The 27,461-nt window shown below is 38.6% G+C and overlaps 1 protein-coding gene across 8 annotated transcripts in view; it reads left to right on the forward strand.

Moving 5' to 3' along the window:
- The window catches only part of Agbl1 (ATP/GTP binding protein like 1), an 887,643-nt gene that overhangs the window by 215,232 nt on the left and 644,950 nt on the right, over nt 1–27,461 (forward strand). For all 8 annotated transcript variants that reach the window (XM_031387026.1, XM_031387022.1, XM_031387027.1 and 5 more), the window contains exon 17: nt 217–370. In XM_031387026.1, coding sequence (XP_031242886.1) covers nt 217–370 — 154 coding nt within the window. The remainder of the gene's footprint in view (nt 1–216; nt 371–27,461) is intronic.

The raw sequence follows: 27,461 nt of genomic DNA on the forward strand, positions 1-27,461 counted from the left end.
TGGATTCTTAGGCCCATAACTTTTCTTCCTAGTCAGCACAGGTTTAAAGCTTTAATTTCTCTTTACAACATCACTCAGTGCTCTGTATACCTCAGGCATATTGGGTTGACAAGGGCACTTCTGATAATTATGAAATTCAGCGAATGTAAGGTTTTTCCTGTTTGATCTATTAGATAAATATTAATTATATGTATGTTTATTTTGTTTCTGTTCTAGACTCATCTTGGAATTCTGGAAAGAAGCATTGACCACAGGGAAGTCTACTTCCGGCATGATGTTCTTTGCCAAACACTGGGAGGGAATCCATGTCCACTGGTGACAATCACTGCCTTTCCTGAATCGAACAGTGCTGAGCATCTGGAGCAGTTCCGTGAGTAAAACGATGACACTTTTCTCACAAATTTGGCTGACAGGCTCTTCTGCAGTCTTGGGAATGCACCTTCCCTTTTAGAACACAAGGTCTATAATTGAGTGGGGACTTGTCTGTCTTGATAGAAATACATCACTGAGTCTTCTTGATATGACACGAAGAGTAAACGTTAATATCATTCTGTTGTTAAAGAATGGGGAAAATGAATTGCTAACTGTCAGGGAGAGGAAATGACCTGCTAGAAAACAGAGCAGACCATCAGCCGTGATGACTTCCTCCCTCATTGAAAACAGACCCAGGTCTCTGAATCACATTTTCCAGCTCTAATCCAGGCTCTTCCCTTTCCATGCTCACTGTTATGTTTCTCTCAGCCAGAATGGCAAGGAAAGAAGAAAAGTCTAAGCCCTGCTTGATGAATCCTCTTGGTAACCTGAGGATCTGCAACTGAAAGTCTGAGGATGTAAGAGGGTGTAGGCAGTATTTCTGAAATCAAAGCAAAACCAAATCAAGAGCACAAATAAACACACTGACATCGAGACACATGTGGATGCATATGCAGTCATACAGACACATGGATGCACATAGACACCCCAATATACAGATCCATCGCACCCATTTAATACTAGAGTCCTGAGTGTATGCTTGACTGACTTGCTTCCATTGAGCTTCAGACCTCTGTGAGGCAAGACAACAAAAGTGAAGGAAGAAATAAAAAGAAATTTGGAAGATGATGGAAAAGATTAGAGAATAAAAGCCAAGCTAATTTATCCCCAGAAAATACCATTTTTACCTGATGAAGTGCTAATGGTGTTCAGGTGACTCTTTGGTAGATACACAATGTAATTTCTCACACCCCATCAACATTTGACAATGGATGCTTAACAATCTGGCTAATCAACAACTGATTATCCCATCTGAGTTGACAAGCCCCTTGTCAACTTAATGATTAGAAACGGGTTTTAAAAAAAGTTCTCTTATGTGTTTTATGCATTTAAGAGCAATTTCTCAGCAGCAATATGGCCCTCTACTTGGCAGAGGAGCAGAGCCTGGGAGCTGAAGATAGTAATTCAAGGCAATCTTCAGTAAGTAATTCTTTATTTTAGAAAGTAGATAGATATAATTCTCTGCTTTCCAACTTGTGTTTCTAAAGAGGGGAACAGAAAAGATGCAGGAAGATATACATTTATTTGAACTAATCATAAAGTTACCAAGCAGAAATCAGCTCCCATTGACTCATACTTGATCTCCCCCTGCTTTCTTTCTGTTTTCAATGGAATTGTTTCTTAGAGTTTGGGTTTTAGGACATTCTATTCCTCTGGTAAAATAAGAGTAAGTTCTGCATGCTATTTATGTAGTTACTTAAAATGTATATTTTCACTGTCTTCCTGGTTAGAAGAACCGTGGCTTTGTGTGATAACCTATCCTGCACCTTCATCATCTTGGAATTCTTATAAATAATTTCTATCAGGAATGTGTAACAATACAGAAGGAAATAAAAGCCTTTAACTAAGTAAGTCAAGTCAGGCACAGAAAGACACATAGTATATAATCTCATTTATATGTGGAAACTAAAATTGTAATTTCCAGAATTAGATCCTCTGCTGGTAACTTATTTTTCCATTACTTATTCACTTTACATCTTGATTGAAGCTCCCCATCTCCTATGTGTGTCTTTCTGAGTCTGGTTACCTTACTCAGGATGATACTTTTAGTTCCATCCATATGCCTGCAAATTTCATGATATCTTTGTTTTTAATAGCTGAATAGTAATTCATTGTGTAGATGTACCACACTGGGTGTTCAATGAGAACACCCAAGTAAGAAGTGTTCTTCTGTGATTTCTGCTTCGTTCCTGCCTCTGGTTCCTGTTCTGTTTGAGACCCTGCCATACTTTCCCCAGTTTGAACTGTGATATGGAACAATAAACCAAAATCCCTTTTCTCCTCCAATTGGTTTTGGCTAGTGTTTATGAGAGCAATAGAGAATTAAACTAATACAGACTAAAGTGGTATTTTCCAGGGATTGGAAAGATTAATGGGGAAAGAAAAGAGAGAGGGGATGGCCTGTAGGTATAGCAATGCTGCTGGATAGGTAGAAAATTTGTAATGCTCCATGACACAGAGAAATAATTACAGGTAGTAATTCAGTATAATAGTTGAAAGTAGCCAGTACAGATATTTTTGAAACTGCTAAATATTTGACATGATTTATATATCAAAAACTTTGATCAGATTATTGCTCAGTTTAAATGTACAACACCATTATACTTCCTTATAAATATGTACATGTTGTGTATCTATTAAAAAATTTCAAAATTAAAAATTAATGGCCTCAAGAAAGAATAAACAAATACAAACATTTTGACAGGGGGCTCTTCGTTTACATTTTGCAATGGGTTTGAAAATTGTATATCTGATTCTGAGTGGTTCAAGGTTAATTAAAACATAGGCTTAGCTGATGATTTTTAATATTATTGTCTCATTTTCCCAGATCATGAAAGAAGAGTTACAGCTTGTTTTTCTTATTTACTCACTGAACACACTTACACACACACACACACACATACACACACACACACACACACACACACACATACACACATACCATCACCACTACCACCTTAATTATGTAGGTTCTGTGGCTTAGTTTGGATTTCTAATTCTGTGATAAAACACCACAAACAAAAGAAATTTGGGGGAGAAGAAAGACTTTATTTCAGCTTACAGTTCCACATCACAGCCCATTACTGAGGGAAACCAGAGCAAGAATTCAGGGCAGGAATCTGGATGTGATGCACAAGCCATGGTGGGATGCTGCTTAGTGGCTTGCTCCTATGGCTTGCTCATTATACTCACTTATAAACTCAGGACAATCAGCCCAGAGGTTGAATCACCTCATTATTGGCTGAGCCCTTCCACATTCATCATTAATCAAAACAGTACCTCACAAACCTGACTATGGCTCAATCTTACGGAGGAGACAGTTTTTTAACTGTGGCTCTCCTCAGCTGTACCTGTGGCTTGTGTCAAGCTGACATAAAATGAACCAGCATAGTGACCTATTGTTACCTTCTATTGTGGGGATTAATTTCAGCAAACCCCATTTTACAGGCATGTCAAATGGTACTCACAAAGTTCAGTACCATCACCAATGGTGGTGCCAGATTTCCAACCTTGTTATTTTCGCTTCAGAGTCTATAAGCAAAGCAAATATGTTGACTCCATCATCATTTTGCACATCTGTATCCTGGCTTCATTCTGAGTAGGACCTTCCTCTGTTCTCTTTTGTATTTCATCTATAATTTAATGGGAAGTGAGGTAGTTGGGGTAGTTGTGACAATTCACATTAAATAATCCCCAGATACACCACTCTCTAGCTGCTTACAATGAGCTTTATTTAGTTCTCTGTTCCTAATGATAAATGTAGATGTTCTAGGTATAGGAATAGAAAGGCATAGAGAATATTCTTTTGACTTAAGATCTCTCTTTAGATTCTTCACATTGTGCTACGCACACTCGTCTACTCCAGTCACATCTAAAATATCGGGGATAAAATCCTGATAAAGGATAAGAGGCAATAAGACCCCAAAAGGGGTTCTGTGCCTCCTGGATTTCAGACTAGTCGCTGGTATCCCCTAACTCAGACGTGTTCCAGATTAGTCTTTCCAATCGTCAACACAGCCTCATAATTAGGCATAAAGGTACCCCAAGAAATGATTCGTAAATAGATAAGATTGGGCATTGTCTCCTGGTTGACACAATGTTTCTAACTTATCCCGGTTTATCACCTAGCTTCCCATAATGTGTAATCTCTCTCTAGGATACTGCCTTCCCAGAGCTAGCAATAGAGGTTGAGTATATTCCTTAGGGAAATGGATAGTTTAATGTTTTCGTACTAGAGAGTAATCGAAGGGCTTCCACTCAAGGACATTAGCTAGAAGTGTTAGGTAAGGTCGGAACTCCCCGCTGCCTGCCCCGAGCTAGATCCAGAGAACTAGCAGGAAATGCTAGATTGAAATCTCCTGGTCATTGCCTCTAGCAGAACCAGAGAATTAGCCTAGGAATATCAAAATACCTCAACAGGGAGGGCTCCACTCCTCTTCCTCCTGCTTCACACCTAGGTAGCAGACCCTGCTGACCTTGGTGTGGTTGTTACGTGACTTCAGTCTTGCTTGCGTCCCCTGCTGTAATCCCCATCTGCCTACGTGACCCTTGACATCTGCCCTGTTTGCTGAATGGTATTTAAGTCTGATTCTCACCTTGCACAAATACATTCAGATTCACCACACCCTTGTGTCTCGAGTCTGTTTGTCATCCGCTGACTTCTTGCCCACCTGACCAGAATCCTCATCCCGTGGAAATTGGGGTCCTTGCAACGAACCCGGTCCATGGCAACATTGCACCACATAGCTCGGGTTATAGGGTTTAGACTTAAATGTGGAGTGATGTTGACTCTGTGCAGTCATATAATTAAACTTTTTTGTTATATTTTACTTCTTTGAAAATTTATGCATGTATACAATATATCCTGATCATAACTGCCTTCCACCCCCTTTCAATTTCTCCTGGGATCTCCCCAACACATCTACCTGCTAACTTCACTATTATTTTTAGCATCGTCATTATATTTAACCTACTGAATTCAATTAGTGCTGCCCATATGCACATGGCTGTAAGCACATTTTGCAGTGCATAAATGTCATCTCTGGGTCTGTAAAATAAGAACAACCCAACACAATATAAACACCATCTACTCCAAAGTGCAATTAACCATGCCTGTAATTCAGAAGTAAAACCACTTAAGTTCCTGTGAACCATGCAATGTGATATATTGATTTAGAACACAGCAAATGAGCCAGAGGCTCAGGGTTCTTTGCCTCCAGGCCTCCCTCCAGGTGAGCTTAAATTGTCTCCCTGGCTTCTTTCCCCAAGAGAGACTGGGTCAGCCTCAGTCAGGTGTGTGTTGTTTAGCTGTGATGTAGCCTGTTTCTGGTTCAACGGCCACCATTCACCTTTCAGAAGGAGGGCTGTGTGCACTGACGTGTTTTCCCCACTGTATAGGATTATCACTTGAGTTTTATTTTAGAAACCCGAGGAATAGGAGCATGGCTATGGTGCCCAAGGAGGATTTCTTCCCTCAAGGCTGGTTTCCTTGGGCCATTGGTGGTAAAGGCCTAGAACTGGAAAAAATTTAAGGACAACTTATGGATTACTTTTACTTCTTCCTTGCATGTAGACTCCAGAGAGTCTCCCAGAGACATTTATTTGATTTGATTTATTTTTCAAAACTATTTTCAGTTTTTTTAAAAAATGTTATTTTCCTGGAATGGTTTCGCTTTACTTTCTTGATAAATATCCTTTTAGTTCAGTTCTTACCAGATTTACTGGCTGTACATTTCATCTCTGCTTGGAGACTTGAGGATGATGGTTCCCTAAAAGGTTCCTAAGGGAAGACTCAAGGCTTTGTACCAGAGACTTAAACCCTCAGAAGTAAGATCCTGGCAGATCTTCAAGAGTTTCATCCATGTATGCACTTTTCCATAGGACAATGGTTAGGAAGACTGGGAAAGTGCTAATCAAGTCATTATGGAAGAAACTGAAGATGTGTGGGCATCACTTATGGAGTTAACTTTGACTGACTCTTTGCTTGTGATTAATCACGAATAAGTCTGCTGATATGTGTCTTTGTTTTTAGTTAAGACCTACTTTATAGCCTGCCAGGTTCCTCTGCTTCCACATACATCCTTAAGAGACTGTCCTAGCCTGAAGGAAATGGCCTTAGTCAAACCTAGATACTGTGTTCCATAAACTTGGCATGTAAGGATTTGTGGTCATTGTTTATCTTCCTGGAATTGGTCATGCTTTGTGTTGCTTGCCTTTAAAAGACACCAAGAAAATACACTTGTTAACTCAAATGGTATTGACCATAGCCCTCCCATCTCTGTCTCTTCTATCTTCCTTTCCTTTTTTTTTTTTAACTTTTTTTTTTTAAGTTTCATTTATTATTATAAATGAGTACATTGTAGCTGTCTTCAGACCACTAGAAGAGAGCATCAGGTGTCATTACAGATGGTTGTGAGCCACCATGTGGTTGCTGGGACTTGAACTCAAGGACCTTTGAAAGAGCAGTTGGTGCTCTTACCCACTGAGCCATCTCACCAGCCCATTTTTTTTTAAGATTTATTTATTTATTTAATGTATGTGAGTACACTGTCACTGTCTTCAGAGGCACCAGAGTAGGGCATCAGATATTTACAGATAGGTTACAGATGGTTGTGAGCCACCATGTGGTTGATGGGAATTGAACTCAGGACCCCTGGAAGAACAGTCAGTGCTCTCAACCACTGAGCCATCTCTCCAGCCCCTTTTGGCCTTTCCTATAATCATCTCCACTTCCCCAGTTGTGGTTCCCACGTTGACTGACTGGCTCCAGCAAAGATGAAAGGAGCCCTCGAGAAGACATTGAACAGCTCAGTTTAGAATCATGGTTCAGGAGGGAAGTGTGTTGCACTGGAGAGTTGGGAAATCTAGGCCCTTCATAATTGACAAAGTGTGGGTTCTCTAAAGAGCTTGGGATATTGGTTATCTTAGGTTCCTCCTAACTGATAAAGTCTGTGCTACCTAAGGAGTTCAGGGCATGTAAGACATGCACAGCAGACAGGGAAGAATGTGGAGTGAACAGAATGTTATAGGATGAGACAGATGCTCCAACAGGATAGAACAGAAGACAGCTAGCTCATGAGCAGGCTTACCAGATAGTTTTGGTTGGCAAGATCAATCCAGGAAACTCTCATGTTTTCTAAGGCTAGAGCCCATTGGTTAATGCTGCATTAGCATAATTACACCTCATTTAATTAAGGTTATTTTTTTAATGTGTATGTTAATAAGCGTTGTTTCCTTTGAACAGAAAAGGTTTTATCCTCAGTCTGTACTTGTCAGAAGTCATATGTATGTTTGTGTTTATCTGCCTGTCAGCATTCTTGGATTTGAACTGAGAGAAGATGCTGAAGTTTAGCAGAAACTGAGAGCACTTTAAAGTAAAGAAAGTCTTGAGTGGTCATTATTCACATAGACCTTAGTGGAAGTGGAGAGGAGTCTTGGGTCTCATTATTTATCCAAACTTGGTGAGGAGGGCAGTTCTGCATTTTTCTTGACTCAGCCATTTCCCCAATCATTTCTTATTCTCTCTCTCTCTCTCTCTCTCTCTCTCTCTCTCTCTCTCTCTCTCTCTTCCTTTCTCTCTCTCCCTCCCTTCTCTTCTCTCTCTCTCCTTTCTTTTCTCTCTCTTCTCTCTCTCTCCTTTCTTTTCTCTCTCTTCTCTCTCTCTCTTTCTTTCTTTTTTTTACTCAAACTCTGTGAGCATATTACTCTTCTTCCTGGACCTCCTCCTCTCCACACCTCTGGGAATTGAAGCTATGGCCTTACCATGGTGGACAAGCCCCCTACTACTCTATTGCCAAGTGATCTTGCAAACAGTTCTCCTTTAAAAATAAATATAAACATTTTAATGAATTCTTTGAAGATTTTAGGTATGTGCACAATCTATTTTGATCAGATCTACTCACCACTTTCTCAACTCTTCAAGAACAACTCCATCTCCCACATTCCTTCCTCAACTTTATATTCAGCTTCTTACAAAAAAAAATATGAGCATTCAATTATTGCTACTAACATGCATATCTTATTTGTATAGGTGTACATACATATAAACTTCTGACAAGTACAGACTGAGGATACTGCTGCAAACACCTCTGAAGAAAATGGATTCTTTTTCCCAGTAGCTATGAATATTAGTGATGCTCCCTGAGGTGTGTGTGCTTTGTGTGTGGAGACACACACTCCAAACTTTCTGTTTGGAGACAGTTTTTATTGGAATAGTCAAACCACAGCCTGTCAGCCACTCTAATACTGTGTGTGTGTGTGTGTGTGTGTGTGTGTGTTTAAATGGAGTTATCCTAAAAAAATAATTGAGGTGTGGGGTGAGATGTTGCTCCTCCCTGTTCTCCTAGCCATAGGTGCTAGGTAGAAAGCCCACTGTCAGGCAAGGTATGCACCTTCCTGTGAGCTATTGGTAAGGGGAATCCACGAAACCCCTAAAACAAGACAGGCTATTGGCACTGCTCTTGGTTGCCACTGGAATTTGATAGTAAAACTACTGCTGAAAGATAATACATACTTTGATCACAGTGCATGGAGAAATCATGTTGACTCTGAACTGGAAGCTTCCTTTCTGCTGGCTAACTTTCATAGTGCTTGAAGGTTCTGTGTAGCTTGATTCAGGAGAAAAACCATCAACACACTTACTAAGCCGTGAACCCTGTGAGCTAAAATAATGATTGACTTGACAAAATATGCTTATGGATGAAATAGTTGTTTCAGTTTTATAAGAGTAACTAGCTAGTTTCTGATTGGATTTAAAGCCTATTACACAAGAAGGAGCATATACCTTGTTCTACAAGCCTGACCATGAACATGTAGCTGGGGAAGTCATGGGTCATAAGAAAGAGCCTACTATGATTATTTTGCTAAATAGACACGGCATCCAATTGTCTTTTAAATACTTCATATACCCATAGGTTAGTGATGCTTTTCATCCTCCTCAGAAAATAGTTTCACAGTGAATGGTGGTTCATACAGAGCCTTAAAACTGGTCAAAGGGCAGAGAATGTCCATGAAGTGTTCATCCATAAATGAGGTACTATCACACACCCAAATGCACACACACACACACACACACACACACACACACACACACACACACAGAAAGTCCAAGAATCTAGTAGTTGTTGTCCCTGAAGCTGGGTGTATCAGTTAGTCTTCAGTACACACCAGAATCCTTTTTTTTTTTTTTAAATTAGATATTTTCTTTATTTACATGTCATATGATTTCTCCTTTCCCAGTTTTGCCTCCAAAAAACAAACAAATAAACAAACAAAAACAAGAACAAACCCCTGTTGCCTCCCCCATCCCCAAGTAGGCTCTATTATCAGTGAAAAAATGTACTTGTCAGTCAACATGAAGGCCAGAAGGCAAAGAGCATGCACTTTCTTCTTCCATGCCCTCTATATAAACTACCACCAGAAGGTGTAGTTCAGATATAAGGTGGAATTTTTTTCCATCTCAAAAGATTGGGAATGGGATGGGACTTTCTACCTGAAATGATTCATTTATGAAAAATTCTTCACAGGTGTACCCAGATGTTTGGGTTTTGGTTTATTCCATATATTGTCAAGATGAAAACTAAGAGTAACTATCATATACGTTTTGCTTGTATGCATGTGTGTGTACCATGTATATGACTGGTATCTTCAGAGCCTAGAATATGGCATCAGATCACGTGGACTTGGAGCTAGAGATGGTTATGAGCCACATGTGAGTACTAGGAATGGAACTCAGGTCTGTGTGAAGGAGCTGCTGCTGCTCCAACTACCAAGCTATCTCTCTAGCTCCAGTAAAATTCTATTGTGTGTGTGTATCAAATTATCATTATCCAGTCATCAGCTGATGGAAATGAAGGCTGGCTTCTATTTATGTTACTAGACATAAATAGAACAGCTGTGTACACCATGAGCAAACAATTATGTCACAGAATAAAAAGACTTGGAAGACGTGACAAGGAGCCATGTATTTACTTTAGCCTTCTGAGAAAACTACACACTGAGTGCTACTATGGATACTTTTCCATCTCCTCATGTTCTTGTCAGCACTGGTTGTCATCTTTTCTCAACCTTAGCCATTCTGACCAGAGTAGCATAAAAATCTTGAAGTATTTTAAATTCGCCTTTACCTGTGAGCTAGGGCTGTTGAACACTTAAAAATGTATTTCTTAGCCACTTGTATTTCATCCTTTCAGAACTGCCTTTCCTTTCCTCAGTGAACTTTTAAGTTGGCTCATTTACTTGGTGTTAGAGTTTTAAATTCTTTGTGTATTCCAGTCACCAATTCTCTGCCATGTGTGTAGAGTTTTAAACTCTTTGTGTATTCCAGACACCAATTCTCTGCCATGTGTGTAGAGGGCAAACATTCTTCCCCATTCAGTTGGGTGCCTCTTTCCACAAGCAACAGCTTCTTTTGCAGTACAGTTTTCAAATTTCATGAGGTCCCGTTTGTAGACTGTAGATCCTGTTTGCTACATGGCATTCTAGATTTCCATTCAGAAAGTCCTTGTGTGACATAGAACCTGAAGTATGCTCCCTATGCTTTCTGTTAGAAATTTTGGGGGTTTGTCGTTCATTTGTAATTGATTTTTGTGCAGAGTGAGAGATAAGTGTCAATATTCATTCTTCTACATGCAGATACCCAGTTTTCCCAACATCACTTATTGAAAATTCTCTTTCCTCCAATGTGTACCTTAGACTTCTTTGTTAAAAACCAGGCAAGGTTTGGTATGTGGACTTGTATCTGGATTCACAATTATATTCCGTCAATCCATATGTCTTTTGTTGTTGTTCTAGTACTATACTGTTTTTACTACTATGGCTTTGTAGTATTACTTGAAATCATGAAGGGTAATACCTCTAGCAATATTTTTATTGTTTGGGATTGTTTTGGCTATCCATGGTCTTCTGTTTTCACATGAATCTTAAAACTAAAAAAAATCTTGTTAAAAAATTCATTGGAAATTTGATGGAAGATTTATTGCATTTTTGAATTACTTTTGGTGAGATGGCACCTTCTGGGGTCCTACAGTTTTCAGTATATAGATCTTTCTGTTCTTTGGCTGGGCAAACATTCTTCAATAGTACATTTGAGGCTACCTTTTATGAGACATGTTTCTGTAATTTCTTTCTCAATATAATTGCCTATATTATATTGGAAAGCTACTGATTTGTGTTTGTTAATTTTACAGCCAGCTACTTCACTGAATATGCTTTCCAAGGTGTTCTAGCAATTTCCTGGTGGGGTGTCGGGGGCTCTTATTCATAGAATCCTATCATATGAAAATAAGGGTTAAGTGGATTTCTTTTTTTTTTTCTACTTGTATCCATTTTATTTTCTTCTCTGTCAGTTTATTTAGGGTTTCAAGTACTGTACTGAATAGTAAAGTTAAGTGTCTTGTTCCTGATCTTAGTGAGGATTCTTCGAGTTCTTGTCCATTTGACATGGTGATTATTACTATTTTGCTATACATAGTCCTTTATTGTGGTGAGGTTTGTCCTCTCCACCCCTACTCTGTCCAACACTCTTTTTATGATGAAATAATAGTTTTTGACAAAGGATTTTTTGCTCTGCATCTTTTGAAATGTGATGATTTTTGCCCTTAAGTCCATTTATGTGGTGAATTATATTTATTGATTTACATATGTTGAACTATTTCTGGATCCCTGGACTGATGCATTAAAATTTTTTTATTTTCACTTATTCATCTTACATACTTCTCACTGCCCTCCTCCCAGTTGTCACCCCCTTCCACAGTCCTTCCCCCATCCTTCCTCTCCTTCTCCTCTGAGTAGGTGGGATCCCACTAGATATCCCCAAACCCTAGCAATCAAGTCTCTGTGGGGCTAGGCACATCCTCTCCCACTGAGGCCAGATAAAGAGCCACCTAAGAAAAAATATCCCATGGACAGGCTACAGCTTTTGGGAAAACCCCTGCTCCAGGTCTTTGGGACTCACATAAAGACCAAGCTGCACATCTGCTACATATGTGCAGGGAGGTCTAGGTCTAGCCCATATATGCTCTTTGATTAGTGATTCAGTCTCTGAGAGCTCCACTGCCCAGGTTAGTTGACTCTGTTGGTCTTACTATGGAGTTCCTATCCCCTTCAGGTTGCAATCCTTCCTCCTATTCTATAAGATTCTCCAAGGTCCATCCACTATTTGGCCATGTGTGTCTGCATCTATTTGAGTCAGCTGCTGGGTGAAACCTTTCCGAGGGCAGCCATGCTAGATGCCTCTCTGCCAGCATAGAAGACTATCATTAGTAATGTCAGGGACTGGTGCTTGCCTATGGGATGAATCTCAAGTTATGCTGGTTATTGGCTGGCCATTCTCACATATCTGCTCCCCTCCCTCCCTGTACCTGTATTCTTGTCCACAGGATAAATTTTGGTCAAAGTTTTATGGGTCAGTTGGTGTCCTTATCACTTTTAAGCCAGTGTCTTAGAATAATTTTTTTCTTTCTCTCAGTCTCTTGAATGTGTTTACATTTCTTTTAATTCTAAAGTATTCTGTCCAGTATCACCTTCAGGAACAACTTGATTGTTATAAGCTCTTTTAGATTTCATAGAAAGTTTTTCTTTCACTTTCAGCCCTGGTAGCTTTGTTCATTATGTTAGACTGGATTTGATAGTTGTGATCTTTCTGAATTTGAAATATACAACCTCAAGCCCTTGCTTTTAAATTTTTAAATGATCAGCAATTATTTTGATTGACCAATATGTGATTTGCTTGCATATATGATTTAAACTTTCTCTTTTGCAGCTTTTAATATATCCTCTTTTTGTTCTGTACATTCCGTGTTTTAACTATAATAAGCTATTGGAGTTTCTTTGCTGATTCCAGTGGTTGAGCATCTTATATGGCTCTTATATCTGATTGGACTTCTTTTTCCTTAAGTTTGTAATTTTTTTTTAAAAAGGGTATGCAGATTTATTTTCAAGAGAATGATAATTATAAGAAAAATTTCCAGAATTGACAGAACTATATCTAAAAACAACCAGCAATCATAACAATGATATGTGACAAAATTTGATTTTAAAAGGCCATTATTTTCTAGTATAGTAGTAAAGTACAAGTGGATGTAGTAAAAACAAGTGGAATTTAAAATTAGAATTAAAATATCATTCATACTAACATAGATAATGTAATTTCTTTTTTTTTTTTGATATTTTCTTTATTTACATGTAACTTTCTCCATTCCCGGTTTCCCCTCCAAAAAACAAACAAACAAACAAAAACAAATCCCTGTTGCCTCCAAAAAAAAAAAAAAGTTTGTAATTTTTTACCTATGGTTTTACTAAAGTATTTTCCATGCTTGTTGAATTAATTGATTCTCCTTTTCGTATATCTACGTTTCCCCAAACTATTATATTATGTGTTACATAAAGTCTGCTATATTGGCAAGCTCTCTAATAATATTTTTATCTGACTTGTCATTTGTTTTTCACTAATTTGGTTTGCTTTTTCTTCAGTATTTCTCTCTTTATTAGATTTTATTTCATATAGTGAGTTGATTTTTCTTTTTCCATTAATCTCTTTGTGATTGTTTCTTGGAAAGTGTTCCTGTGCACTTTGAGTTATTTGACTATATTTATAATCACTTATTTGAATTCTGCATCTGGAATTTCATGGAAGATACTTTCATCAGGGGGATTTACTATGGGATCAGTAAATTTTGGGAGGTAATAGTTTGTCTTAGTTTTTTTATATTGTGTGTGTGTGTGCTTGTGTTGTGTGACTATAATTGTCTGTGTTTCCTGGGAACTATTCATCTGGGTTAGATCATTGGTTAAGATCATTGTCATTGGGGCTTATTTATTATCTATCTATCTATCTATCTATCTATCTATCTATCTATCTATCAAGCTAGGGTCTCACTATGTAGCTTGGCTGTCCTAGAACTCATTATGTACACTAAGCATAGCTCAAACTCACAGAGATATGAGCTGCTTTCTCTTCCATGCTGGAAATAAAGGCACATGCCACCACCATGCCTTGCTATTTGTTTCAGATTTATTTGAAGTTGCCCCTCTTTACTCAGTGGAGGTATTTGCAGTGTTCATGAGAGACCAGATTGTAGTCCAATTGTAAGGTTTTCCTTTGCTAGACTGGTGTTCCAAGGTCAGGTTGAATATCTACTCTTCTCCTGGGGGTTGAGTGCTGCTTGTAAAAGCAGATTCTAACCAGCCGTTAACCCACTCTTATAACAGGGTAGCAGGTAACTACAAAGCAGACATCTGTTAAGTTCTTATTGGTTTAGGGAATAAAGGAACCCAATAGTACTATGTATGCCAATACTTTAGTTATTGTGGCATAAATGGAAAGGAAAAGACATAAGCAGCCATCAGGAAAGGGACACACACAGGAGTGGGAATAATAGAAGCAAAGGAAAAATTATAGGGTGGAGACTGTGGATGTTTGGTTAACAATATACCATAAAGGGGGGTGGTAAAACCATGTGTTGTATATAATAAATCAGACTAGTATATCATAAATCATAAATATGGATTTTGGGAGGTATAACAATAAGAGGCATGCATATGGGAAAAGAAGAAAGGAAAAAACAACAAAATAGAAAAAAGGGGCGTGGGACAGAAAGATCCATAGATACAATTAAGTGGTAAGAGATGAGAATGTTAAGAGGTAGAGTGAACCTGATGCATTGACCTAAGTTGTTCTGTGGATGAAGAATCTCTGCAGTTGGAAGGACAGCTGAGAGGAGAAATGAGATAATGGAGTCACTGACTTGGGTGTTGATTTCATTTCCTTAGTGGGTTTGTGGTATTTTCCTAGTCCTGGCCTGGGCTATGCTGGATACTGATTTTGACCAGTGTTCCTCTCTTCCTTCACTTTTATGTGGAGGTGTTTTGGAGGCATGTGGTGGTGGTGGTGAGCCACTTAGTTCTGTTCTGTGAGCTAAGGACAGACAAGGCAAATTTCTTCCAGCTGTGGTTGAGGTAATACTGTAGGGCTGTTAGCAAGAGGGGTGCTGTGGCACCCACAACATTGTTTAGGGGTTTTGCTTAGTTCCTATAGTTTTACTGGTTTCTGTTGGGTGCTATAAATCCCTACCAGTAGAACTTGTGTTGGTTTCCTCCTAGAGCTCTTTCCACAGGTTTGCTATTACATCAGAGTCTGCTGGAATTTTCAGTTACGGCAATAGCTGTGTTGAGTGTAGTTTCAAGCAAGAAATCCAGACTGATGATAGAGAAAGTTAGTGGGTCTGATGGTAGAGGAAGTTTGCTTAACCATTGACCTGATCTATTTCTCTAGCTATGATCATTTGCTTACTCCAACATAGCTCTAGGCCATAACAACTCTCTAAAGTTTACCTTGTTGCTTTTTTTTTTTTTCATACACTATATTCTGATCATGGTGTTCCCTCATTCAACTCCTTCCAGGCCTTCCTTACCTATCTGCTCACCAAACTCTATGCCTTCTTTCTCTTTGGAAAATTACCCAAAAGACCAAACAAACCAAACTTACTGAAAAATAAGTAACAGAGAAAACACAGGAAACACACACACACAAGTTGTTGGGTTGTCATTTTTTAAACAAACCAGTAAATACCTCTGATAAATGTTCTTGAGAAGTTGTCTAGGCAAACCTTTGACATCTGACCTGCCTAACCCAAGCCACTGTAGAGTTTACAGACACCTTTGCCCCACCCCCATACTTCTTGCCTTCATCTCCATTTGCAGATGGCAGCAAAGGACAGCTCATAACCAGCCTTTGATCAGTAGAATGGCAAGCAGTCACTTGAGAAGGAAACTCTGGGCCACCTTATTCTCTGTATTCTCCACCATCCTGTCCTTTTCTTGCTGTTTCAGAAGAAATTTCCTCGGAAATGTGCACAACCAAAACACACACTACTTATTAAAGATGGACAGCATTTTGTTAACCTTCTACTTTCTCCACATTCCCTCCATAATATCATATTCTGAAGCATCCATTTCTGCATGCAGAAAATTGACCCATTTTATCCCATAGATTTACATTCTGCAATGGGTACTTCTTATTTCTCAGAAACTTGTTGACCAAATTGGACATATATACTCATACAAACATATATACATATATACATATATGTGTGTGTTCTTATAACATTCTCTTGACTGTAAGAGAATTATGAGAGGGAATCACTACTCTACAGACCTTTTCTGGGCAGGGTATCTTATCCTCTCATTAGCAAGTCCTATTCTCTTGCAGAGTCACTATTGCCTCAGTGGATGGTGAGAAGCCAAGAAACAAGAAAGGTGCATGAGGGGGTGGATATACTATTTTTGCAACTGAGGCACCGCCACTCTGCACTTATTATAGCTAAAAGAGCAGAGTATAACCTTTATATGTCTCTGGAGCTGAGATAATCTCACTTTCCTGCCTGAGTCTCCCACAGTTAGCATGCTGTTCTTTCCAGGGAGCCAAGGTGGAGGGAGCTGAGGAGGCTGCACTTGTCGTTGTTAAAGAATACCTTTCCCTTTTTTCTTTTTCTTAAAATTGTTCTTACAAAAGCAATGTTCTATTCAGTCTGCCATTATGCTAAAAGCTTTCCCTTGGAAGACAATAGCTGTTCTCAGGGAAAAAAAAAGATTTACATGAGGTCCCAAGGGTGTAATGAGCTACCACAAGGCACCTGCCTCGGGTTGGGAGTTGTCACTTGTAAGTGGTTTTAAATTAGAACCGAGTGGAAAAATACACGGTTACAGACTTCCCCTTTTGGCTTCTTTGAAAATCATTTTCCATCCTCTCTGGCCTTTGTCTGTTTGTGAGATGCATGATCTGGTATGGAGGACAAAGCGTTCTCTTAGGGGGAGCTAAGAGTGACAACAGAGGAGATGTAAAGCAGAAAGTCAAGTCAAGTGAAAAGCCGCTCAGTCTTGGAAATGTCTGCACGGCTTTATTTTGAAACCCCCCAAAGGCATGAGCAACCAAGCAATGCTATGGAGCCACCGGAGTTGTAGAGAGTTGAGTAGCTTAGCTTAGGGGGAGGTTGGGTAGCTTAGCTTAGGGGGAGTAGAAACAGTGCTAGACCTCAGACCTCAAGTCTCCTACAAAGCCTGCTTCTTTTATCCTCTATAGGGCGTGTAGTCTTTGACAAATCTTTGAGTGACACAGAATGATTGTAAGAACATACTGTTATGTTTCTTTGAACATCTTAAATAAAAAGAGTTAGAATTAGAGACCCTGGTGTGTACACATTTCTTGCCTTGGGGTTTTCATTATTCTAAACAAACCGGGCACAGAGTCATGGTTGGCAGCAGGAATACAAAAACAATATTATTCCATCTTTTGCCATTGAGGTGCTCATAATCTGTTGGAAGTGTGTGTGTGTAAAAATCATGTAAACAGGTCATTATAATAGAACAGTGTCTTTTTTTTTCTCATTTAAAATATCTTCTATGTCTCAGCTACTTTTTTCATGTTATTTTATTTATTTTTTATTAGATGTTTTCTTTATTTACATGTCATACAATAACTCCTTTCCCAGATTCCCCTCCAAAAAAAAAGAAAAAGAAAAAGAAAAAAATAAAATAAAACAAAACAAAACCAAAACCAAACCCCTGTTCTCTCCCCACTCCCTCTGCTCACCACCCACCCTCTTCTGCTTACTGGCCTTTGCATTCCCCTAAACTGGGGCATAGAACCTTCACAGGGCCAAGAGCCTCTCCTCCCATTGATGACTGACTTAGCCATCCTCTGCTATACATATGCTGCTGGAGCCATTAGTCCCACCGTGTGTACTCTTTGGTTTGTGGTTTAGTCCCTGGGAGCTCTGAGGGTACTAGTTACTTCATATTGTTATAGAACAGTGTCTTATGTCAGTGTTATGTTGCCGTGAAGTGACACCATGACCAAGAACATTCATAATAGAAATCATTTGTTGGGGCCTTGCTTACAGTTTCAAAGGTTAGTCCATTATCATCCTGGTGGGAAGCATGCAGCATGCAGATACTGGAGCAGCAGCTGAAAGCTACATCCTGGTCCATAGGCAGAGAAAGAGAGACCGGACCTGGAATGGACTTTTTGAAACCTCAAAGCCCATTCCAAGAGATACACTTTTTTTCAACAAGGCCATATCTGCTCTAACAAAGTCACATGTCCTAATCCTTCTAATCCTTCACAAATAGTACCACTGCCTAACAACCAAGCATTCAAATACAGGAGCCTATGAAGGTCATCTCTATTCAAAGCCCCACAATAAGGTACGGTGAAACAGAAGAGGAAACAAGGAAAGTAAGTAAAGTGGAGGCACAGAGAATAGAGGTCTTATCCCAGCTAGACTTACACACACAAGGCACCCTGTAGAAACCCCACGTGCATGGTACTCTCATGTTGATAAAACTTCAAAGAAACCATAGCTGGAAATTCAAAAGGTATCAAAGCACTTTTATATCTCACTTTTCCTTGAGACTATATAAAAGAGAGTCTGCAAAATACGTCCAAACCACCTTCAGTTTGCTTTGTTTCCCTCATACATCTCATGGTGCTTGATCTGCACACATAAAAATGGGCACTTATGTAAAATATCACTCTCTTAACACAAACTCCTCACATTCTGTGTCATTGAGGCCAGTTGAGTAGGTCTGTGTTGCATCCAGTTTTGGCCAGGTCATGTCAATTAAAGAAGGACTAAAAGTCCCTCCTCCTCTCAAACTAGTTGAAGGAGGTGGGAAAGATTATAAGACCTATAGGCAAGTAAATTGGTTTATATTATACCATACAGGTACTTTATTCTTAGAAGAGTTTCATGCATAGGCATGAAATGCAGTGTGAGGCCTCCTTTTGAATTCCATTGAATTCCGTTTTGAGGCAAGATCTCACTGAGTTGTTTAGGTTAGCTGTAAGTATATAATCTCTGGCTCACACTCTTGAATAGCTGAGGTTACAAGCCTGTATCAATAAGATTGACTTATTCTTCCAAAATGTTGTTTGGTAATCACAGTTGCCTTGTGAATTAAGAAATAAACCACTGTCATAGCATTATTAGGCATAATAAAAGAATGGTTCAATGAAATTGTCGCTTCAAGATTGTACATTCAAGAGGATTGTGTGTCTCTGTGTGTGTATATCTGCAATTTTGTGAGATAGAAAAACATCATACACAGGAACAGAAACCACTAGGTATGATTCTGTAAAAGTCAGGTCAAAATAGCAGGGGGGAAGACTGACAAAGATAAGGTGGTAAAAGTAGCTTGGGTTAAATGGTAAATCATCTTCATTTTCGTATCAGGGAAATCCTTTTAAAGATCGTGATGACTTACTTGGATATTAAAAGCAGGACAGTAAGATTAGACTCATCTCTGAGGGAAGTCTTCAGACAATAATGTGGGAAAAGTTTTTTTTTATTAGATATTTTCTTTATTTACATGTCATATGATATCTCCTTTCCCAGTTTCCCCTCCGAAAAAAAGAAAAAATAAAATTAAAAAAACCCTGTTCCTTCCTCCCTCCCTCTGCTCACCAACCCACCTTCTCCTGCTTCCTGGGCCTGGCATTCCCCTACACTGGGGCATAGAACCTTCACAGGACCAAGGGTCTTCCACCCATTGATGACCAACTTGACCATCCTCTGCTATACATATGCTGTTGGAGCCATTAGTCCCACTGTGTGTACTCTTTGGTTTGTGGTTTAGTTCCTGGGAGCTCTAAGGGTACTCATTAGTTTCTTTGTCCTAAGGGGCTGCAAGCCCTTCAGCTCCTTGGGTCCTTTCTCTAGCTCCTTCATTGGGGACCCTGTACTCAGCCCAAAAGATGGCTGTGAACCTCTACTTCTGTATTAGTGGGGTATTGTCAGAGCCTCTTAGGAGACAGCTATATCAGGCTACTGTCAGCCAGCACTTGCTGGCATCCACAATAGTGTCTGGATTTGATGACTGAATATGGGAAGGATTCCCAGGTGGAGCAGTCTCTGGATTGTCCTTCCTTCAGTCTCTGCTCCATAGTTAGTCTCTACGACTCCTTCCATGGGTATTTTGTTCCCCCTTTTAAGAAAGAATGAAATATCCACACTTTGGTCTTCCTTCTTGAGTTTCTTGTGATTTGTGGATTGTGGGAAAAGTTTTGAACTGATCAAGATAGTGGTGACACGGAGCTCATATGCATTTAGACCTATGATTCAGACTCAATAGGGCACAAAGCTTGGCTTTTCCATTCTTCAGAACTAAGACCCTGTGTTACAAAACTCTATTGTCTGCCACCAACATGGCTGTAATTACCTAGAAACTTCATAAGAACAGGGCTATTGATGGAAGCTGTGGAGAGAGTTACTTGATTTTATTTGAATTTTATTCACTCTCCCCCCATCCCCAGCTGTACTTCATTCCTCCCCAGCTATTTGTGGTCCCCCAGGATTCAAGAGTGTATAGGATGTGGAAAAAATAACTCAACTAAGAAAGACATAATGCTTTTATGCAGTTTTTGCGAGTTGTCATCTATGCTGGGGTAGGCGCTTTGGTAATGAAGTTTCTTGAGCCATTCATTCTCCTATAAACTACTTTAATATACGCATTGGTTCACTAAACTGGACTGAAGTAGAACCAGTACTTTGACCTGTCATTAATTCTTGCCTGGGGTGAGCAAATATTTGTTCACTTCTTCCTAGGAAAAGTAAATATGAAGTCTGGGAAAAGATGCTCAAATAGATACTTTGGTTTCCCCTTTTGTAAACAGTGAATCCTAATAATACCTATTTCAATCTGTAAATAGTAACAGCCTTAGAACTATGCCTTGCATATAGTGAATGCTCCAGAAATATTTCAGCTTTTGGTCTTCTGTAAAGGGGATGGGAGTCTAAATAAAGGTAGGTCTCAGCAAATGGGAGGGAATAAGTTTCTAAGTTTAGGATACATGACGAAGAAAGTGAGAGATTTTGACACACATTGAAAATAGGATTGGTGGTCAAGGACTGATGGCTTGATAGTTCAATGCTAACAAAACTACTATATATTTTTATTATATATATATGTTTATTACATATATGTATACACACATGCCCACACACACACACACACACACACACACACACACAAAAGAAAGAGATAATAAAGATACCCAAAGCCAGGGAAGTTTGTCAAAGAGGAGAGGAAGGACTATTAGAGCTAGAGGGTCAAGGAGTTTTCTGTGAGACTGTGCTGCCTAATAATCTCAGAAGCTATACCCATACAATCACACAATCATGCCTGCCTAAGCATGACTTGAATAAGGATGAAAACTGACACACTGGAGTGGACAGGGAAAAGCTCACAAGGCCTCAGCCTTTCACAACTACAGGCAGCTAATGGATGCTGAGAAAGAGAGAATTAGTCTTTCCCAGGGAAGAGTGCAAAATTTGGTTATTCAATACTGAGAGGTGAGCTCTGAAAACATACACAGAGGTAGCACTATACAGAATGAGCACATTGTATTTAGGAAAAAATATATATGCATATACATGCAACAATTAATGAAAAAAGGCCACAAATTTGAAAGAGAGCAAGGAGGAGTATATGGCAGAGTTTGAAGGGGAGAGAGGTGAGGAGATGATATAATTATATTGTAATCTCCATATATTGAAAGATATGTGGTAGTAGAGAAGGATGAGTTCAGTATTAGAAACATTCACTTTCAGAGAACTCAAAATTATCTGAGAACCCAGTAGAAGTGTAATTTTAAAGCCAATATGTGATAAAACATAATCCAATTCAGATGGAAATAAAGCAAATTGTGTATTACTTGAATAATTTGCCCAATTAGCAAAGAGACCAATGTTGTCTAGATGTGGTTATTGTACCGGAAACATAAAAGATTTTTTTATCAGAATCAAATTCCAGAACAATCTATTCTATAAATTGGCTCACTTGATATAATGATTTACATATTTTGAGGTAATGAACTGTTTACAAAGCATTAATGTATGACTAATTTTTCCATGCAACAGCCCTTTCTTGTAAGGATACAAAAAGTAACTATGTTTATTATCTCCAGTTTCAGATGATGAAATTGACACTCTGAAAAATTAACAAACCAATAAAAGCAGAGTTTGGGTTTTTATGAAAACTTTCTGAACTATAGACCCATGATCATGGTCCTTTTCCTACTTTGCAGTCTTCGGCTGTGCAATAATGAAGGTCCTCAGCTGGATGTGGTGGCACATGCTTGTCGTCCAGTAGTTGGGAGAGTCAGTAAGATTTCTCTGAGTTTTAGGGAGCATCGACACTGAGAGTTCTAGGCCAGTTGGTCCAGCATAGTAAGACCAGTCTCCAAAGAAAGAATATAAAGGAAATGTTTCCGTATGTGAGAATAATATCCTATTAGATTTTCTGGGTTTCTCCAACATGTTGGACTCTCATGTTAAAAGTAACAACCGTTCTAATTTTAATGAAGACTAAATCTTACTTCTGTAAGATTTCTTTTCTTACCTTATTGAATGACTTTGCCAATGATTTACGGTCCCTGGAGCATTTTTTGTTTCTGAAACCCAGTAGCCTAAATATTTCTCCCAGCCTCTGAATTCACTGTTCCCTCTGAGTTCAAGCCTGCATGGCTGCTTTTCTCTTGTCATCTATTAGCTTAACTTTGGTCCACAATGTCTTCCTGGGTCACCACATGTAACATGGTTTCCTCCCTGACAATGTCCTTATCTCATGACCTTGTCAGTTTCCTCATAACCCCAACAATGGCTCCATGAAAGCACAGACTGTCTGCTATAGCAGTCACCATTATGTCTTTAGAAAATAGCATCGGCCTTGCACAGAGTGCTTATTGAACACAGCCATGAAATTCTTCTATCCATTCTTGTTTCTACTCACCAACAGCACCTTTAATCTCTTTTCTGTTCTTGAAGAGTTGTCTCTTTCCTTGAGCTTTTTATGGTTCTGCAAGGATAGCTTCAAATGATCTCAGAGAGCAGTTAGAGGCTGAAGTCATCACCGTGAGCAACTTCATTCTTCCCTTGGACATGTTGCAGTTACCTCCTTTTGGTTTCAGCTCTGCTGCTATGTGCAGCTGTGAAGAGGACTTTGTTACTATGGTTACTGAGTCTTCACAAAGTCACTGGAGTCCAAGTGGAGAGGGGAGTCATACTTTTCAGAACTGTGCCACACATCAGCAGCATCTGGTATCTGTTATTATCCAAGTTTCTGGGACAAATGATTCCTTTGACTCAGGCTGGGTGTGGAGCAGTGGGCAACCTAAGCCTCCACAATCTAGATGATTATATCTCTCATAGTTCTACACCAGAGACATGAAACAACTCAAATGTCTCATGTACTTTTCACATCTATTGACAGGTATCCTGAGTAATGGACCAGCCCCCCTCCTTCCCGGTCCCATACTAAACTCAGAATACTAGTCTATACTAATCACATGGCATCCTGATGGATATATTTCACAGAAGACTCATGTTATGACCATGTGATAGCCATTAACATTCTCATTAAAGCATATTGTTTTTATAAGATTATTGATTGTGGGTGTTCTATAGAAAAATTTAAAGCCATGCTACTCCAAAGCAGCTAGCTGTAGATTGAATGTGGTGAGTCTATCTGAGTTAGAAAGAAGCACAAAAGGAAAGGTCATAATTTAGTAGGTAGTTGGTCCTTCCCAACAAAGAGTTCTAAGAAGTACATGATAATGCAATAGTTTTTAAATCCAGATAGTAGGCAAATGGGCATCTGTTCTTTTAATTTTGAAGTATCTCTATGTTTATATTTGTGTGTAAAATTAAAAAAACTTTTAACATATCCTCATTTAAGGAAATGACTAAATTAGAGTAAATGTAAAAAAGATTAGAGAAAAGAATTCTTTTATACTTCAGGTAATTTATAATAATAATTTCATGTTGATGTGTTAATATACATGTGCAAAACCAAGACACACTCACATCCAAACAGATGAACTCATAGAGTCATACATGAAACACCAAGGAGACTTGTTAGCCATATTGATAATTCCTTCCTGTGAAAGGTCAAATCTCTTTGTATTGACAACATAAATGAACCTATATTGCCAGTTTATTTATACTCTATAGATTATTTCTTCAGTGGTCTGATTTACCAAACTTTTAGCAGTATTCCACATTTTTATTTTTACTAGAGCTTTTAAAATCGTAAGCCATCATCCCAAAGCAAAGAAGAAGAAGAAGAAGAAGAAGAAGAAGAAGAAGAAGAAGAAGAAGAAGAAGAAGAAGAAGAAGAAGAAGAGAAGAGAAGAAGAAGAAGAAGAAGAGAAGAAGAAGAAGAGGAAGAAGAAGAGGAAGATGATGATGAAGGGCTTTTAGTGTTACTTTAATTTTCCTTTCTTTGTGCATGACTTAGAAGAACCATGTTTTAAAAATATTTATTCTGGTTTTCCCCTTTCCAGTTCTCTTCCTGGAACCCACATGATGGATGGAGAGACCTAACTATTCCAAGTTTTCCTCTAACTTCCACATGTACCCTGCAGCATGTGTGCACACTCAGTACACATACAAAATAAATAAGTGTAAATGAGTTAAAAAATATTTGTCTGATTTGTTTGCTAATTGACTAGATCATTGATTTTCTCCAGATTGTTTTTTAGAAGCTTTTGATTTATTAGATGTATTCTCTGTACCGTGGTTTATATAGGACTGTCCCTTTAAGATCGTATTATAGATGTCAAATATGGTGGCAGTATTTGAGGTAGTTTGGGAAATATCTGCAGTATTTGAGGTAGTTTGGGAAATATCTGAAGGTAGCTCCTAGTTGCAGAAACTTATATCACTAGAGTTAGGTTGTTGGGAGCATCATGTTCTGGATTTGTTTCTATCTCTGCCTCCTGGTCACTGTGTTTTAAAACACCATGGTGCTACATTTAAAACTGTGACCCAAAACAGTACTTCCCCTTAGACGTTCTTGGGCATGAAGACACAAAAGCACCTAATATAATTTGATCAGTACTCATTCATTTTGATTTTGCAAACATTTATTGAGTGTCAATCATTATTCTGAGCATGGGACATATTTTCTTGTCTGTCAGTTCTATTTAAATTTCTCAGTCTTTCTTGATTAATGTTGATGGTGTCTATCATAGCAATGTACATATTTTCCTTTCCATTGTGAAAGCTGTGTGCTGGAAGACAAGTTCTTACTTTAAAGGTGATGGAAGTGAGGGCTAAAGAGTTGTACATGGCCACTTGGCTATTAAATGTAGAACCAGAAATTAGAATTAATCCTTCTCTAATGAGATTAAGATTGTTGTTTGTAAATATAATGCCTATAAAATAATCCATATAACATATAGATATAGATTAAGGGATAAGAATTGAATGTTTATTCATGAAATATATTCCTGTATTCTTAAAATATAAGAACTATATTTTAGTCCCATATGGATAGGTTTTCTCCCATACTTTCCAGTATTACTGTGATGTCAAATGGACACATGCCTTATGATTAAAGATTTGTTTTTAGGTATATGTATTTAATTATATGTAATTTAAAAATATTTTTGTCATTGAACCAGCTTGACATGTTTAAGTCTGAGTTAATTCATTGCTCTGCAGTTCTACATATTTATGTCAGTTTGCCATTCTGTAGTTTATAAGATGATGCCTAAATCTCCAATATTATTGTCTTTAAATGATGGCAGTGTTAAGGTTTAGTGTCTCTAAAAGTAGGCATCTACTTTTAGAGCATCTGCTAGAATTAACATCCATGCATGAGGAGACAACAGAGAGCTCATTTGCTTTTCTGGACCACCTGAGGATTCAGACAGAAGGTGTCTACTTAGAAGCAAGGACGAGCGAGCGCCTTCACCAGAGCCTGGCCACGCTAGCAGCCTGGACTGGGGAAGCTAGCTTCCAGAACTATGGAAATACATTACTGGTTAAGCCACCCATTCTGAGTTGTAAAGTTTTAAATGTAATTTTTTAGCTCTTAATCACTTCATCACATGTGGTTGCATGTGAAGGCCTATTTCCACACAGCTTCATGTAATATTCAGTTTTTTTCAAAATCACTAGTTGACGAGACACATTCCCATCCTTGTATGTTTTTGCCAGGACTGTCAAAATCAACTGACCCTAAATTCACAGATTTACTCCTCTCCTTGGTTTTACTGTCACATGAAGTTTGCCTCCCCCCACCCCCCAAGCCCCTGCGCTCTGCAGTGACACCTTTTGCTGGCTACAGCTTTGTAGCACTTTGGGGAGATCAGGTATCATCAGAGATGCCCTTTAAGATCTGCTTGACTATTCCAGACACTGTGTTTAGTATGAATGTTAGGATTGCTTTTTGTTCTTTTATTTTAAATTTAGTTTGTAATCAGATAAGGGTTTATCCGGTCTACAGATTTTTGGATAGTGTGAGCATTTGATCATTTGTTTGTTTGTTTGTTTTAAGACAGTGTTTCTCTGTGTGCTCCTGGCTGTCCTGGAACTCACTCTGTAGACCAGGCTGGCCTCGAACTCAGAAATCCGCCTGCTTCTGCTTCCCAAGTGCTGGGATTAAAGGCGTGTGCCGCCACTGCCTGGCTATGATCATCTTTTAATCAATAAACATGGTATACCTTTTCAGTTATTCCTATTTTTTTGTACAATTCTTTTGTGTCAGAGTTTCCATAGTTCACTTCCTTAAGTAAATGCATCCCAAATTATTTTATTTATATTTTGATGATGTCATGAAGATATTTAATCATTTTTCAGATGCTGTGATGTCATAGCCTAACATAACCTTTAGGAAGAGAAAGGTTCCTCATACTTGATGAGTACAGTGAAGGAAAACAAAGAATTCTTTATAGCAAAACTTTGAGGAATAGAGAAATGATAGTACAATCTTCCTCTCTAGTTCTACTCATGTTATCTATTAATATGGCACTTTACATTTATTTACATTTACACATAGTATTTATAACAAATTCTACTTGGTCACCATATGTAATCCCTTAAATATGACATTTAAGTAGGTGTGCTAGGATTTTCTTTAAACTTTTTTAGTTTCAATCATTATTTCTAATTGATCTGAAGTTTTGTTTTCTCCTAGTATCATTAGCTGGCTTTGATGTGGTGCTAATTCTGCCCTTGTAAGCAAGTGTGCAGGTGCTTCCTGCATCTTAACTGTGTTGGAGAATTTGAGAAGGATTAATTGGCTCTGTAAATATTTAGCAGAACTCACTGGTGAAGTCATCAGAGGCTGGGTATCTTTTTCTTCAGTCATGCTGGGTCACCTATTCTTAGGAATTTATCTGTTTAATCAATTAAATGATTTTGTGGCATACAGCATATGGTATGCATGCAAGTGAACTCACTTCCCTCCCCCAGGTCAAGCAGTCTCTGATGTGATCTAGAGAGGATTTCTGATGGAGTCCTGGGGTCTGGATCAACAGATGGGAGGGGATAGAACATGAGAGGGTGGGGTGGCGGGCATGGGGAAGTGGGAGGCAACAGGGGTTTGTTTTTGTTGTTTTTGTTTGTTTCTTTGTTTTTTGGAGGGGA

This window comes from Mastomys coucha, unplaced genomic scaffold, assembly GCF_008632895.1.
Source record: "Mastomys coucha isolate ucsf_1 unplaced genomic scaffold, UCSF_Mcou_1 pScaffold21, whole genome shotgun sequence".
In the NCBI taxonomy this organism is placed as follows: Eukaryota; Metazoa; Chordata; class Mammalia; order Rodentia; family Muridae; genus Mastomys; species Mastomys coucha.